The 17,667-nt window shown below is 38.8% G+C and overlaps 1 protein-coding gene across 2 annotated transcripts in view; it reads left to right on the forward strand.

The window, feature by feature from the left end:
- Window positions 1–1,702: 1,702 nt before the first annotated feature.
- UGP2 (UDP-glucose pyrophosphorylase 2) overlaps window positions 1,703–17,667 on the forward strand; it is a 53,624-nt gene continuing 37,659 nt past the window's right edge. The window contains exons 1-2 of one of the 2 annotated variants that reach the window (XM_012764908.2): window positions 1,703–1,973; window positions 17,273–17,400. In XM_012764908.2, the coding sequence (XP_012620362.1) occupies window positions 17,287–17,400 (114 nt within the window). In that variant the 5' untranslated portion in view covers window positions 1,703–1,973; window positions 17,273–17,286. Of the gene's footprint in view, window positions 1,974–2,675; window positions 3,015–17,272; window positions 17,401–17,667 lie in introns of those variants that run through there. The other variant, XM_012764907.2, reaches the window with a different exon arrangement.

Here is a 17,667-nt window from a genome sequence, read left to right on the forward strand (position 1 = left end):
TAAAGAAATTCCATTTTATAGGGCACTGTTTTGAAAAAATATTCAGAAATATGGTTTCTGAAGTGCTACTTCTCTAAAAACTAGACCCTGACTATTTATAGATTTAACCACTGAAGATGGGTAGTTACTTACTTTTTGGAGATCTCTTGAGCAAATGTACAACATCCTTTGGTACTATATCTCAATATTTAATCACTCATAAATCAAGATGTGATTCTTAGGTATTACCAAATTCCCTTGCTGCAATTAAAACCCATTTCCTCTCCCTTAATCTTCTGTGAAGGCAGAAAATACAGTAATTGATAATCTTTTCTTATAATAAAACTATATAAAGACTCTTTAACTTCCTTTATCTTTTGCAGGCTAAATAACCCTACCATGCTCAAATCTTTCAGTGGTATTTTATTTTGGTACTAATACTGATTGATAAATACTGCTTACTCAGTGCTAGAACAATTTCTTTACTGTACACAAACGATGTAGAGATTCTGATTAAGAACTTCAGTCTCCAAATGCTGTCATTAAACTGGAGACATCTGGATTTTTGACACTCTGGTTTTATTTGGGGGAAATTAGTTTTGTAGCCGAGAGGTTTTTGGATATAATCTTTTTGGGTTTCATATAAGAAATATAGCACCAATCAATGGCTGTCATTCTCTAGCATGACAAATTATCATTAGCCTTTTCTGTTATTTGTTCTATTAACAATTCCATATGAATCAGTGAAACTAAAGTTCCTTTGTTTAGGGAATGAATTATTTAAAAATTCTTGCTTTACCTTCATTGATTAGTGTTGCCAAAGCCTCAAACTCTTCTGGAATTACTGTACTTTGTTTATTGGAAGCACTTCACAGAGAGCGCTGACAGTTCACCTGTCCTAACACAGGCTGTTTAAGTCTTGAAGCATAATTGTAAAGTCTGAAATGGGTCCACTGACAAGCATACTGAGTCTTACAGGCAGGTGGGGTTGGCAATATCAGGTGTGATTTTACGGGTCCTGGGCTGGCCCTCTATAAGTCCCCAGGCTAGTGTCAAGTGCCATCTTTTAACACCCCTTTTTCTTGAGGACTTCAAGAATCTAGTAAAGATTCTTGAAGAAAAGCATCTCTTGAGGAGTAACTTAAGCTATTTCCACATTGATCATAAAAGTAAACGTCTAACACAGCAGAAATCTCTGCAGGAAGAGGAAGGGGGCAAGAGAGATGGTTGGTGGTTCTGGTGAGGGAGCCTTCACTTGATACTTTCTTTTACAGTCTAAATCCCTCCTCTTGTTACTTGGACCCATACATCCTCATCCTCCCCAAACCAGATGTGGTAAGCAAAGTGTCCACTCAGAAAGGTCTAGCTGCTGTGGAGAGCTCAGTATCGATCCGCAGAGCTTTCTTCAGTCCCTGGTAAGCTGGAGCACTTCTACAGACTGCAAAAATAACCACTCGTGCTTAGGCTTTCTTCCTCGCTGAGGTATCTGTGGAAGGCTGCAGAGCGTTACTGGTGAAACATCCCTTGCCGCGCCGCCACCACAGGTGCTGCTCCCACGCACGGGATCCCAGCCTTGGGCTCAGCGCCCGGCTAAGCCCGAGTTCCTCGTGCCGCAGGTGCCCCGCCCCCTGCCACCTCCACACGTCTCATTGGCCAGGCCCTGCGTCCGCCTCGGCTCCTGACTGGTGGCCGCGCCCGTCAGTCTGCGCGGCAGGGACATTTCCGCATTGAGGGGGGCTGCTCCGAATGGAGGGGGAGGGGAGGTGTTTAGGAGAAAGTGGGGGCTTTGGGTGCTGGGAGCCGGCAGACGAGTGGGCAGGGGGGTCAGCAGCTGGACTGCCACCGCTGGTGAACGGCTCAAGGTGTGCATGTGTGAGGAAAGAGAGGGAGAGAGAAGGGTGCCTCAGAGGTGACTTTCTCTGAGCCTGCGAGCCACCTTCCCGGGGCGCCATAAACGCCCCCAATTTCCCAGCCGCTAAAGGAAGAAGAGGAAGGTGGGTCTCTCCGGCGGCTTGGGAAGGGGCAGGGTCGAGCTTCTGGCGACCCCCTGTGTGGGTGTATTTCTCCTGAAAGGTAAAGGGCCCCTCTCACCAACCCGCTGTGTGGCCCGCCCGGGAGGCCAAATTTGGAATTCCGAAGAGCGCAAGGCAGGAGGGCAAGGATATATGTGGGAAGGATTGGGGCCCTCCCTGGTGACTCCCGGGCCAGTGCACGAGTCCACCCCTTGGTGTCCAGTGTTCAGTGCCGGTGACCCCTTGGTGTCCATTTCGGGGGGAGGGGCAAGGTAGCCATCGGCCCCTCCTGCGAAAAAGCTGAGGTGAAACCCCGCTCGCGGCAGGAAGGCGGTGAGCTGGAGGCCCCGACCGGTCGGCCCGCTCGAGCGCGGAATTCGCAGCGCCTCCTAGTCCCGGGATATTTATGGCTGGTCAAAATGGTTGCTCCGCTCCCCTTTGCCGGCCTCACCCGCTTCCCCGACCCTTGGTTGGGCGGGAACCTCTGTGGACTGTTTTCCTAGAGGCCGGCCGAATACTGGACAGCGGCGCCAGGGAAGGGGGGGCTGCTAGGGGTGCGGCCTCCCAGTGCCAGCTGCAGTCCAGCCCCGGAGGGCGTGGGGACGGGGGGTGGGGGTGGGGGCGGGGGGGCGGTGAAATAGCCTCTGTAGGTCCGCCTCTTTCATTGATGAAATTTAAGTTCGTGTGGTTTTTACCTTTTCCGGGAGTCTCCAGCTGGCCCTCATTTGTGTGAGGAGCGCAGTGTAGCCAAGAGTTCCCAAGCAGACTCAGTCGCACCAAGTTTCTGTCTTTTGTAATTGGGGAGGTTTTTTTCCTAAGTGTATTTTTTTTTAATTTATTTTGGCCAGTTTTAATCGCTTTGAATAAGTACTCCCTTAAATAGCTAAACATAGGAGGAGAAAAGAACACGTCGGTTGTTACAGCAGGAAAGGGAGACCTACCCTATAGCGTCTCTAGAAATTTAAAAAAAATTACAAGCCAGAGTATTTTACTAAAACCCTAAAATGTCGAGATTTGTACAAGGTAAGACGTGCTTCTTCTTATCTCCTGGGTTTCTTTAGCCGAATTTGGGTTCTGGCAGTCAAAAGGTTGGTGGGTGGTTTGGAAGTGGAAATGTTCGTTTGAGATAACATGCGAAACCCTTGTAGTTAAATTGTCATCTGAGCTGCCTTGTGCTTGCTGCTGGGTTGGCGTCTCAGATACGTAGAATTTATTCCCCTGTGCCCTGCTGGGTTTAGTTCTGCCTCCCTGAAATCAGGTTAGTAGTACTCCGGCTCTCCTGGATAGTGGATGTAAACGGTAATAAAACAGGATTTTGGCTGCTGATTAATCCCTGTTCTCTTTTCCCGGTCGGTGTCAAGGTACCTATGTGTGTGCGAGTGCGCGCGTGCGGACGAGAAGGGGACTGGGGAGGACTGGGGGAAGGCAAGTGGGTTTTGCCAGGACTCTAGGAGAAGCTTTAGTGTTCTCTGCTTTTGCTCCGTTTGTGTGTACGTGGTTTGAGTCTCAGATTCATTTATTGCGAAACCAGGAGTAGCCTGTAGAAGCTGGAGGTCATTTCAGACGGAGAAATGACTTTGCTGCATTGCTGTGTTTATTTTTTTCCTTTTTTGAAATATGAAAGATGATTAAGGTTTCTTTGAAATTTGAAAATTGCTTTCTAAATTCCACATGTGTATTAAAAAAGGGTTAGGTGATGCCCATTAACTGAGCTAAACAGTAACATTGCGTGTGTGTGTTTATGTATGATGTACACATTGAAATAGTGCTGCCTTAAACCTCTGTCACAAATTTGTAGTATAAGATTTGCCTTCTGGTTCAAGTAAGCTCTTTCCTCCCAGACTACAGCCTGTTAAAGGTTCAGCCATCTTGATGAACACACATCTAGTAAAGTTCACACCACTTAATGCTTGTCGATAAATGTGGGTGTACTTTTTAAAAAAAAGTTGTGTCATTAATGGTCATCAGTTGACCCTGGGAATAAAACGCCCTAGTGAGTTCTATGTCACTTTATTAACTCTTCTTTAAATTTTGTATGATAGATTAAAGTAAGAATGCCTGCATTATTATGGAAACAGATGTGACAGTATGCCAGCCTTTACAACTAAGCTCAGAAATGTCACTTGTCATTAGACTTTCAAATCCATGCTATACCTTATATGTGGTAAAAGATGCTTCTTACTTTCTGAGTGAATAAATGTCTTATTCAAGAATAGAAAGATGAAGATAACTGTTAGAAGTGTACCGATTTTGTAACAATAACAATATTCAATTCTCATAAGGCCTGTATTTTGCAAGAATGTGCCGGGAAAAAGTGCACAAGTCACTTCTCTTTAAAGTTAGGAGTATTATGAAACTTAAGGTGTACCATGTAGTTATGCTTAGGATAGCTTGCAGAGTTGGTGAGTATTGACTGATTTCACAGCCTGCTGTTAAGGCTTACCATCCCCAGGAGATTCAAAATCAAGTGGCAGTACTTAAGGATTACTGTGTATGTTTGTTACTACTTTGTCACCTGCTTTTTAAAAAACTTAAGCTTTTTATTTTGGAATACTTCTAAATTTATAGAAAAGTTGGACATTTTCAAAACTAAGAAGTTAACATAGGTACATTACTATGAACTAAACTACATACTTCATTTAGATTATTTTTTCTATGATTCGATCCAAGATACCACATTGCATTTAGTTGCCATCCACTTTTTTTTTTTTTTTCTGAAAGAATTGGAGTCTTGCTGTGTTGCCCAGGCTGGAATGCAGTGGCTATTCACAGGTGCAATGATAGCACATTACAGCCTTGAACTCCTGGCCTCAAGTGATCTTCATCCTCCTACAGGTGTGTGCCACTGTGTCCGCAGTTGCCACACATTTTTAATTTAAGTGGTAGTTTTCATTTTAAACTGTCAGTTTTGCACAAAAAAGATAATACCTCGCTCCCCCCAATTTTTTAACATAATTGTGCTCCTGTTTATCATTGTTTAAATTTTGTAGTTTAAGTGTGAGCCCTCTGAATGTTTAACTCTGCTGCTGTTATAAATGATAAACCTAATTGGCTAATGACACAGCTGTCTCCACAGATCAGTTTTCAAGTGTAATGGTTGGAATTTTTTGTTTTGTTTTGTTTTGTTTAAGCAAATCAAATTCTTTGATCTTTGTTGCAGAACTTGTTGATATGTCCACTCATTGACACTTAGCTCATGCTACTTTATAGTGGAAAGACTTAACAGATATGAGGCTTCTATGTTTTTTCATTAAGCTTGGTAAGAGACCTAAGAGATAGTAGATTTTTATCATGCCCTTACAGGTGAGGAAAGTTAAGTTCTTGTCCAAAGTTCACAGGTACTAAGAAGCACTGACATTCATCTATGAATGTGTATAAAACCTTGTTCTTTCCAATAGCTTTTGTTGCTTCTAACATTAAAAACTATTAAAATGGCCTGTTTCTCCAAGTAGACTGTCAGTTCCCTTTGGGCAAAGATAGTATTATATATATCCCTGAGGAAGTACAGTGTTTTGTAAGTGATGGATATTCTAAAAGAATTTTTTGTGGATGACAAATGAAAAATCCACAACTTGGCACTTTCCATGTACTTTTTAGTAGGTTAGCCAACATTTTGGGTTGTAGTTTTTATAACAAATGTCTAGAAATGTCTAGAAAGATGGAAGGGTTTGAATTTTGTTACTAACAGGTGATCTTAGACACATAACTTTTTGAATCTCAGTTTCTACCTATATAAATATTGAGTATTTGTGCTTGAGCTTCAGGGTTTTTCAGAAGCTGGAATCAGATGAATTATGTGAATGTGCTAGGCACATATAGGTAGCCAGTAAATTTTACCTTTCTTTCCTAAAATGATGGTGGCCTTTCAGATAGCATCGCCATCAGAAGTGTGACCACATGTCATCATCGTAAATAAACAGAAACAAGGCAGGTATGACAGTTCTTTATTTTCCTATTCTAGGGTTGATGTTTAGGCCTGGGCACTTGGGAGTTAAGTTTAAAAAAAAAGGTACAGGGGTGGGATTGTGGGGTAGGGTGAAGCTTGGACAGTATGAGGGTGAATATAAGTTTTCATTTCAGTTAAGTCAATAAAAATTTTTGAACTCCTCTGTGCAGTGCACTGTATTGGGATTTGTGGTGTATCCCTTCTGGTGGGTATTTGAAGTTCAGCAGATCTGTGTGTTGTGCCCATCTGTGTGTTATACCTGTGTGTTGTGCCCATGTGTTTTTGAATGTCATAGAACATGGGGTTGCTATACTAGGTTTGAATCTCTTTCTCCAAATCTAGGCAATGTGCTTTACAGGAAAGCTGGGCATCTCCATCTTTAAGCATGTTGACCATTAGCTATTAGGGGAAATGCTCAATTAATGAAAATACTTAATGTCAGTAGACAGGACAGTTCTCAGTATATATTCCTTGGCCAAAAGAACATTCAGCTTTCTTTGGCCATCTCCCCAAATCTGTGTTCCTCAGGGACTTAAGGTTCCTTCTCATTGGAAGAATCTTCTTTACTGAATCTGCAGCATAATTCCTAGCTGGTATATTCTGCTCTCAGGTCACCTTCTGCCTGCCTATGACCTTTCTTCTGCAGCTGCTGGTTTTCTGTGCCCCAGGGCTTGTGCAGGGTGCTCAAGTTATTCTAAATAAAGTGTGAATACCTAGCTGAATAAGGAGGGGCTCTCTGCCACAGTTTGGGGTGGGCATCCATCAGCAGCTGTGTTTTTTGCCAGGTTTGTCAGTGGGTGCCATTTGGCATTTTGCCTTTAAAAAGTTCTGAGAGCTAACAGATAATCTCCCTAAATGTTTTGAAACTTATAAATAGTGGATAGACTAATGTTGTCTAGCCAGCTAAGGCCACATTTAGTGCTTATACCGTAATATTAGAGGCACTGTTTTTAAAAAATGTTTTTAATATGCCATTATCTATCTAAATTATGTAAGAATGTCCCTAATGTTCTTAAGTTGAGGCACTTTCTTATATTTCAGGGAAAACCATTTAAGTAATTCTGTGTCACTTTAAAAATATTCAAGGCCTATCAACTTTCCTATTTGTTAGAATTCTTTTTGTGCCTTTTTTTGGTGACTCCTGTTTGGTAGATGGCACCTAGCCAGGGAAGATTACCGAGCTAATTATAACTGAAAGGGTCTCAGATGAATATAGAGATGAGAAGCATTCTAGGACCTGGTTCTTAGCAAATCCTAAAACCAGATTTATCCTGTTGATGATCATGTAGATGACTAGGATGCTTTTAGTACAGAGGGATAGTGGCATGTCTTTGAGTCGGGAATATAGGCATGAAAGTAATGACTAAGGCATACCCCTCATTTTTTAAAGGTGTGGCTTAGGATTTATTATGTTGCTCTTAGAGAGAAAGGGATTTAGTTAAATTCAGAGTCATAGTTAAATGTAAAATTTAAATTGAAAATGAAGAGTTGAGCTGCTGAAAACTTTGACTGTTTTCCAGCATGACCTTGTAATCTCCGTGGTTAAATTGCCCTTGTTTTTGCTAATTCAGCCTTTCTTCTAATAATATGGGTGATTTTCATTTGTGAAAGCCTACTGAGAAAAAAAACTGCCAAGGAGCATTAGAGAAATAGGAAATATTAACTGGTATACACTTCTTGAAAGTGCCATTTTAATATTCTGAAGATAAATTGAAAAGTAACTTTAAAAAGAAAATACTCTAAGGTGTTATTTTGGACAGTAGGTATTTTCTTGTAATATCACTTCAACATGACCATTCTCTTTGTGTGTGTGTATTCTTTTTTTTCTTCATAAATGAATTGTAGCACCCGTAATTAAAATAATGGGATACTTAGATTGTGAGAGAACTTAGCCTAATGAAAATAGTCTAGATAAAAGAACAATATACTATAGTTTTTAAGTTTCTACCAAATTATATTTGGTGCTTTTTGCAGAAGTACATATATTATGAGTTCTCAGAAAGATATATTCATTACTGAGAAATTAATATAAACAAATATTTGAAAATCAAACTGCATTATCTGTGAAAATGAGTAAGGATTAACTGTATTAACTTTTTCTAATGGCAGGCAGGCTGATAGCCAGCATTTATACCATTAGAGAAAATTCTATCAATATTAGAATAAATTTATGGGGTAGATCCTCTGAGGGTTTGGCATTTAATGGATGAGAATGTATGTTTTATTTAAAACCCTTTTGGTTACCTAGAATCTCTTTAGAAATTGAAGTTTTTCTAAAGATCGTTGCCCTTTCAACACAGACTACAGTTTCTTTTCTGAATTATCATATTTTGAACTTGTAGTAATAGTGTTAGAATTGCGGACATCTTAGTCTTGGTAACTTGGTGGATTGTTCCAGGAACAATAACTATTAATTGGAGTTGTAGTTCTTAGATCTCTAAAATTCTACTACAAGGCATGTCTTTGAAAGTTGGCTTGTTAAACTATGGAAGGAAAATTAAACTTTTTGTGTGTTTGGATTAGGCAGTTTATGTGTGAGAAAAGAGAGACTCCATTGGAAAGCTGTTTCCCTGTTCTCTTGATTGGCGATGCAGGCATCTCTTTTAATTTGTTGCAAAGTAATTGTCTAGGACTCAAATTCTGCCTCTGCCAACAGTTCCATTGTTTATTTTTCTCAGTTCATTGCCAAATGAAATTGATTGTGCCCCCAAACCATTTTGACAATTAAGGATTGTTTTTGAGAAACATGGAGAAATTGGCTATGTATATTAGTTAACTTACATAAACAAAATGTTTCATTTCCCAAAACATTTCTAGATATTTGTTAGTTTTTCTTTGTAAATCAAGAGAATTCCTTGTTTCTCTGTGATTTTACTTGTATCCTAAAAAAAAGCCATTCATTATATTCATGGTCCTGAAATTGTGGTATTATGCTTAGTGTACTTTCTACTTGCTAGTCACCAGTAAAAATACTATTTTAGGGGATACTCCCTTTGACAATAGCTCACCTTGCTCCTTGGCCACAGTGACAAGGTGATTGGAGTTTATATTTTCCTCTAGTTGCTGTCCTGGCAAAGGCTGATGTTATATTTCATTTGTGTTATATCTATGCCTAGCATTTTAAAACTTCCAAAGAGTATAGGAAAATGGAATAACATAAACACAGCTTTGGGTTCATTTGCACCAATGGTAAGTAAAATGCTTAGCCTTGGTAATAAAATATTTATAGAGTACATAAAAGCTTTTTTCAATTTTTTTTCATTGCTCAGAAAACAATACATAAGGAAGAGTTAAAGAGCATAAAATACAGTAAGAGAATGCTTATCCTAATTTGTAGTTTTAACCTCACATAATAATCTCACATAACAAAAAGTTCAGTTGCTGGTTTTCATTCACATTTGGTGGCAGATACTGGGAGATGGTAAACCAGGTAAATGCCTGTAACTGAGAAAGGGGAGTCCTTCCTCCAGTAGAAGCAGGGCACCAGGCAACAGGACTTGGGTTCCAGCTTGGCACTGCCACTGTGTCTTTAGGCAAGTCAGCATTTCTGGGCCCCTGTTTTTTCATCCCTAAGATAAGGAATTGGTCTCACTGACCTTAAAGCCCTTCTAAGCTTAAAAGTTTTATCTAAATGCACATATATCAAGTTATAGGGCGGGACTACCAGATCATTTTTTGGTCTTTGGTGGTGATTTTATATTGTTCCCTTTTCCCCTCTTCTCAACAAATAAGTATGATAGGCCCTTTGGGATAACTTTCTTATCATCTATTAAACATAAAACAAAGTGGTATAATTTCCCAAATCTCTTCTGAATGTTGTTTTCCAGGTGTGATATTTTCTTTTTTCTTTGAGATTTTTAAGAACTACCCTATTATATGAGAGCAAGGTTAATCCTAATTGTTAATAAGAAGTCTAGTTTATATATAAATCGTGACAGTTTTTTTTTTTTAAAGTAAAGCAATGCTTGGTTAGCAAAAATCTTGATTAGCAAGTAGCTCTCCACATTCATTGTTGGAACAGTTTTAGGAAACTTGATATCCTTTTACTTTTGCTATCAAATAGTGTTTATTAAGCCTGAACAACACAGCAAGATTCTGTCTCTATAAAAAAATGGGAAAAAATTAGCTGGGCATTATGGCATGTCCCTGTTGTCCCAGCTGCTTGGGAGGCTGAGGCAGGAAGATTGATTGAGCTCAGGAATATGAGGCTGCAGTGAGCTATGATGATGCCACTGCACTCCATCCTGGGTGACAGAGTGAGGTCCTCAAAAAATAAATGCTTTTGTATTTATTTATTTATTTTTTATTAAGCATTCATATGCATGTAAACCTGAGTCATTTAAAAATCTATCTAGATGTAGTTACACTATTATTTATAATCTAAAATCATTATTGACTTTAATATGAAAAGACCATGTAAAATTGTATAAGGTACAACTAATTGAATTTATTTTTCTTAATATATGAATGAATGACATGGAATATATTTCTTCTATATTTTCTTCCTAAATTAAGCTAAATATCGATGTATAAACTGCCCGATTTTGTTTAATCTTGAAAGTTAGTGAAAACATTACGTGGTCATTTTTATAGGTTAATAAACATTGGAAAGTAGAGGTCATGTTGTCTAGACTGCCTATCAGTTTGAAGTTTCTTTGATCACATCCCTGATACTCGGCTGATAAATTTTAGCCTCTGCTTGAGAAGCCTTAGGAACTGGGGTTGCAGGTATTCAAGACACTGTCTATATTTTTCCTAACTGCCTTTCCATGACCAGAAATCATGGCTCTTGTACCTTTTCTCTTTGGTCCTATCAGGCACTACCTACGCTAGATTGGACTTTCCTTCTTTATACCCAGCACATAGCTGGATCATAATTGGCTCTTATTTATTTAATGAACATTAAATTATTTGGGTATCTATTATATTTCAAGCTCTGTACTAGGCAGTAGGAATACAGCTGTGAATAAAACAGACATGACATTTTCACAGAGCTTACAGTCTGTTGGGTAAGATAAACATGGAATAAATTTGTAAAAGTGTGATGTTATAAAGGAGAGGTACAAGGATCTAGCATGTGAGTATGTAATGGGCAATCTTGCTTAGTTTAGAAAGATTTCTAGGAGGATAATCTCAAGTAATATTTAAACTGAACTCTGAAAATAGGAGCTGGTTAAGACACTAATATATGAGAATGTAAGTCCTGATCTCCAGTTTAATTACATACCATTATCAGGTACCTATATTGTGCCAGATGCTGAGGTGGGTGTTGGGAAAACAAAGTTACATAACATAATATGGTTTGTGCCCTTAAAGAGACTATGTTCTAGGGTTGCGGACAGACTTTTAAGGAGAGAATTGGAGTTTGGGGTTGTTTGATATACTACAGAGGCAGGAATGATTAAAACCCCCGCACGAAAGAGTTGTGGTAAAAAGGAAGGCCTCTTTGACAGTTCAGGAGCTACTACCTAGAACACAAGGAACACCACCACCGAAATGGCAGAAGCTACTCAAGTCACAGAATTTGAGCCTTTCAGGGCTGAGAGATCAGGGCAGCTTCTCAGAGGTTGGGATGATTCTCATGATTTTGAAATTTATGCTGGGCCATTCAGTCTCTTATTTTTTCTCATGTCTGCTTCCCCTTTTCTAAAAGTGTTAAGTGGTACTTAAGATGCATGTTTTTGAACAATCTTATAATGGTTAGGATGCTTTTAATTTCATGGAGCAGAAAAATAACAATCCGATTGGCTTAAAAAATGAAAGACTTTTATCACACACATCTTGAAGTAGGATATTCCAGGGTAGTTAATTCAGTATAGAGGCTCATCAGTCTTTCCTTCCTTATGCTGCACTGCCTTTGGCATATCTGATCATTCTTGGATCAGCCCCCTTCAAGGTCACTAAATGACAGAAGAAACTGGGGGTGAGGGTGGACACATACTCATTATGACCAGGAATAGAAAAAATACTCTTTTCACATGTATCTCTTTTTTTCAACAAGGAATAGCTTTCTCTAAAGTCCTTTGGCAAAGTATACTCTTGTGGCTCACTGGCCAGAATCATATTATATTTCATGCTTACACCAATCACTGGGAGTCTGTAGACTAATCTAGACCTGATGCCATCTCTGAAACACGTGGCCTTGGGGCAGAGAATAAGTGACAGAATAGCATTTGGAAGCAGGACAAGGAACATGGCTGCTACAAACATATTAAGACAAATGGAGTATAATCTATATCCACGCTACTCAAAGCAATACTGGCAGTGTTTGCTTATTAGAAATGCATATTCTACCTACCCCAAGCCTACTGAGTCAGAATCTCTGGGAGTCTACCCAGGAATCTGTGTTTTAACAAGCCCTCCGAATGATTTGAATGCACATTAAAGTTTTAGAAGCACTGTTCTCAATGTTTCAAATGGAGTAGGAAATTGCAGCCTGTAGGCAGTCTTCTTTAGCACTTTCATTAGCTTTGGCTACTCAGAAAAGTACTTCAACTTAGCTTTTAGGACATGTTTGGATAAGGAATTTGTATTTATTTCAGTAGGCAATGAGAATCCCACTAAATGAGGAAGAGAAGTGATATGGTAGGGGTTGAAGCTTAAGGGGAACAATCAACCCATTCTGCTTGGCACCACCAGATTGCAGTGATGGGCAGACTAGTTAGAAAGCTGTTGCCATGACTAGGAGAGTGAAAATGCAGGAGGAGTGAAGGTAGCAGTATGGAAATGGAAAGCAGTGAGTGGAATCATGGTGATTCAATTAAGTAGTTTTGGTATTAGCTTGGATGTAACATAAGGAAAGAGGGAAGAGCTAACTGTGACTGTGAAGTTTCAACCTTGGTGACTAGGAAAATGTTAATGCCATGGGGAGTGGGGAGAGCAAGAAGAATAGTTTGGATGAGTTTTATTTTGGACATGTTGAGTTTGAAATACCCTTCTGGGTATCCAGGTGCAAAATGTCTAGAAGGTGATAGGAATGTAAGCCAGGAGCTCAGGAAAAAAGTTAAAGATAAGAAGTGTATATTTGGGGGTTGCCAGTTGAGGAGATTGGTGAGGGAATAGTGGAGAAAGAATGGTCTGGGGACAGAATCTTAGGAATCCCAGGGAGTAGGAGAAGAAAGGAGGAGTCAGTTATGGAAACTGAGGCATAAAGAGAGGTAAGAGATGTAGGATAATATTGGTAATGGAACCCAAAGAAGAAGAGCTTTTCTAGGAGGAATATTCACAAATAATTGAGTTTAAAGGACTGTAATGAGGTTCCAGAAGAAGCTAATTAGCTTGAATTGGTCATAAATGGACTAGGTATAGTTCCTCAGCTTTATCATGATTATTTATGGCTGCCATTACATTCTTGGAGTTTTATGCATATTTTCCAAATTTTCCACAAGTCATTTCCTGGTTTAAGATTAAGTGAGCTCTCCAATTCTCAGACTTGGAGTACCTCTCAATGGGAATTTCCAAGTAAGTATGAGACTGAGCAAGATCTAATTAGTGAATGGTGGGATGTGGCCTGGATTGGATCCTTCAACTTCTTTGTTGCTCTTAGTGTTTTCCCTGTGGCCTCTCTGTGGCCTGTGCATTGTGAAACTAGCTTTGTGCTTCAGAAAGTCAAGGAAGGTTGTTTGTGCCTGTGTCAGGGAAGGGTATTATGTATACCTCTTAGTTGCTGAAATGTATGAAATGAAATACCTGAATTAAGAAACAAAAACAATCACTTCTCAGATTAAGTATCTTTCTCCCTCTTTTTTGGCTCAGTCAGATAAAGTCTGTGATGTTGACATTTTAGTTCTGGTGAACAAGGAAGAATTGGGAAATGGGGAAGGGGGTGGGGACTTCTAAATAAAAGTTGCAGCCTGTTCTATCCAAAATTGAAATTGACTGAAGTGTAATAAAGTCACTTACAATTCTAGTAAGCCCAGTTTTATGTGGTAGGGAGTTATCCTATTTGTTGATTGGATGTAAGAAGAGGTTCTGATAGAAATGTTTTTGGAGGGGAGAGTGCTATTTAGGGATTTTTATGCCAAAGATTAAAGAGGACCAGATGGGCGGGGGTAGGGGGGTGGGGGGGTTGTACGGGATATTTTCACCTCACTGTGGTGGGATAGGACTCACAAGAAAATGGCTTTGCTTCTGAGCTCCAGCATTAGCCTGCTCTGTGACCTTGGATAAATTGTTAGACTGTTCCAACCTCAGTTTCCTCATCAGTAAGATGATGAGTAGATTAAATGCTCCTTCCTATCTATAAATATGTTTTGATTTATGACTACGGTAATGAAATGCTTGACTCCTAATCCACTTTTTCTCTAAAGTCATGTAGGATCAATTCTGTATTGTAAGGAAGTAGGAAGGGATAAAACATTTTATGAGGTTAGAAATCTTGCATTATTCAGGGAATTCTTTAATTGACCTTCCTTTAGAAACACAGTTGTCATTGCCAGAAGTGTAACCTGAGAATGTTAAATCCAAGAAAGCTTCTAAAGTCTGTATTTCTTTTCCTACCAGAAATTTCAGACCTTTCCTAAAATATTTAGGATGAATCAGGATGTCACTGCAAAGGGAAATGGTTCCTAGCTCTGTGCCTCCTGTTCTGTGCCCCTGTGCTTAAGATAGCTACTCTTTTGCTTAAGCACTCTTCCGTATTTCTTATTCTTGAATATTCTTTGTTCCTTAAAAGCCATTCCTTATTCTTTAATCACTAAAAACAGAACTTCATCATAGCACTTTGCCCAGGGGAGGGGGAGTGAAACAGCAGTAGAACAGGGGTGACAGAGCTCTTTGTGATGTTCTTTTGTTTTTTAAGCAGATCATGTTTGTAAAGAGGGTATAAAGAATACAAATTGTTCTTCATGTGCATTGGTCCTTTATCAAACAAATGGGAGAAATAAAGGTTAGGGATGTTTCTCACAATTTAAGTTTGAATCTGTGTCTGTGATATTTTTTAATCTGTCTGGAGGTTGTGCCAAGTTGAAAGAGATCACTTATAGTATTAAATGTGAGTCTTTCAGCCAGCTTTTCTTAGCCTGGCTTGGTAGGGAGGATAGTGATGTGGGTTTTGCGTGTCTTGACCTTAAATCATGTAAATTGATAGGGTAACTGCTCTGCAGAGGGAGCTTCTAGTTTTTTGTTTTTTGTTGTTTTTTTTTTTAACTGTTCTCATTTAGACAAATTTCAAACAGCTACTTTAGTTATTTTTAAACTTTGCAGCTACATTTTGTTTTACTTCATTTTGGCATTTGCCCAGAGTATAAGTAAGTTAAATGTTTCCATCACTGTATTTTAGGAATGTGACTATGAATGCTGGCCTTCAGGATCTAACTTCAGCAACAAGGCAGCAAGTCTGTAGATGTCTTTGAGTTTAACAGAAAACTTATTTTAAAATCATTATGTAGTTATTTCTTGATCTATTTTAATTGATATGTGACATAGAATCAGACAATTCCTGTGTTATTTAATAGAGAGGTTTTTCTTCCTCTATATTTAGTAGATTCTTCTTCCAAATTATTTCCCAAATGTTAATATGAAAATTGGCTTAAAGATTGAGGAAGAGGCATCTCAAGTACATATGAGGAGTCAGGATGGAAGACTTGCCCTGGGACAAATTTTATATCACAGCTAAGTATGCCAAAGGATGAACATGCATGGATGATGTCACTTTACCTCTAATTTAGACTCTTTTGCAGTAGCTTTTAATTACCTGCCTTAGTTCATGTAAATGTGCTCATCTATTGTTATGGGTTTTTACAAATTATATTCAAATTGCTACTTACTAGTCAAAACATATCTTTAGGTTGTTTACATAATACACATGATGTGTGGAGCTTCTTGGCTGACAGAGAAGTTATTTATGAACCACAGTCTGGGGTCACTTTGGTAGTTTTACTGGAGAATATAAACTTAGTTGTGTTGTAGTTTATGCCTATAAAAAGGATGCAGTTAGAAAACAGTTATTTTAGGGTTGAGTTTCACCAGATTTTCTTGGATTTTTTTTTCCTCTTGGATTTTATATGATGGAAAGTATATATAAAAAGATTTTTGAAGAGTTATGTTAAATATCTCATTTGTTAACATTTTTATATATTTGCAGGAGACAGAGGCTGTCTGCATTAAGTAAATTACCCCAGGAGTTACATAGTTTACTGATTCCTGTTCTCAAAAGTATCTTCAAAATACTGATTTTATTGGCTTTAAGTCCGTCAATATAAATGTTTCCTTCTCCTGTCCAAATAATAAATGAAAGAATTTATAGTGTGTAGGAGCATATAAGGGGATGGAGTTTTTAGCCTTATTGAAATATGATTCTGCTAAATTAAGAAGCATTTGTAGAAATCACTAGTTATCAAACAAATTGTTTGAATGTAAACATTTATAAAATAAGATTGAATTAGGTACTGAGGATAAAAGGGGAGGGGAGGACAAGATAATCTGAGTGTCCCAAATTTATGAGAAGTAAATAGGATAATTACTCTCTAGATAGCGATGTGTGTAAAACAACCTGTGTTGGTATTTTTCTTCCAAGGTATTTAGGCCTCGGGTGTTTCTTTTGGTGTATTTTCTATTTTTGTTTGTATTCATCTAACAGGCATTTCTGTCACCTTAGTGAGATCCATCTGTCACAGAGGTGCCCAGTCATGCCAAAAGCCCTGAAGGTCTAGTCTGACACACATAAGCAGTGAAGAGTCTTGGCTGAAATTGGGAACTGGAAGAGGGCAGGCAGCCCTGTGCTCTTCTCCTTTTAAAGTGAAAAGGTTGATACAGGGAAGTAGAGGCACCTTGGAATTGCCAGTACCTCTCAAGGGGTGGTTCTTTAGTAGAGAATATATAATGGGAGTGGCTCCTCTTCTAAAATGGAAAGGATTCCTTAAATTTTTCATCTGGCCTGGAGAGTAGGAGAGGGGAGGCTTTTGCTTCTGTGAAACTGCCAGACCCCTTCAGTTCTCTTATAAGGCAGCAGTTCCATAAATGCCCTTGTTAACATCATTCCAGTTTTAGTTTTTCTCCAGTTTTGATGGCTAGTAGGGAAACATTAGTAAAAAGGGAAGTCTATGCTCAAATGAAGATTAATCCTTTTACTTCACCTGCCCACCTACATCAATGTATTTAATTCATGTCCCAGATATACCTGTAAAGCAAATAGATGTACCAAACAGTCAAATTTGAGCCCCTACTGGTGTACAGTCCTAACTAGTTGATACTGCTGAAATCCTGCCAGCGGATGGTGGGACTGTAGGACTGAACTCTTTTCGTTGGCTAGAACACCAGAAATAGATCAGTTATAGCTTACTAGCTGTTTGAATGGCTGATTTTTCAATTGGTGGTTTTATATTTTTATTTTAAGATCTTAGCAAAGCCATGACTCAAGATGGTGCTTCTCAGTTCCAAGAAGTCATTCGACAAGAGCTAGAATTATCTGTGAAGAAGGAACTAGAGAAAATACTCACCACAGCACCATCACATGAGTTTGAGGTAAGGACTGTATGGTGTTTCTTTGCTTCATCTGTCCACATGCTGAGTTGCTGCCAATGATGATGATCGTCTAGCCTCAAATAAGCACAAGATGTATGATGTCGAAAACAAAAAATTAGAATTGCTCATTAATTAAGAACTTTTAACATTTACCCATTGTAAAACTAAGTCTTTTTAAATCTTAAGAAGTTTCCAAAGTCACTGAAAGAATCAAAACAAAATTACACTTTATTTGTTCTGTGTTTTTTTTTTGTTTGTTTGTTTTGT

The sequence above is a fragment of the Microcebus murinus genome, chromosome 3, assembly GCF_040939455.1.
Source record: "Microcebus murinus isolate Inina chromosome 3, M.murinus_Inina_mat1.0, whole genome shotgun sequence".
Classification (NCBI taxonomy): Eukaryota; Metazoa; Chordata; class Mammalia; order Primates; family Cheirogaleidae; genus Microcebus; species Microcebus murinus.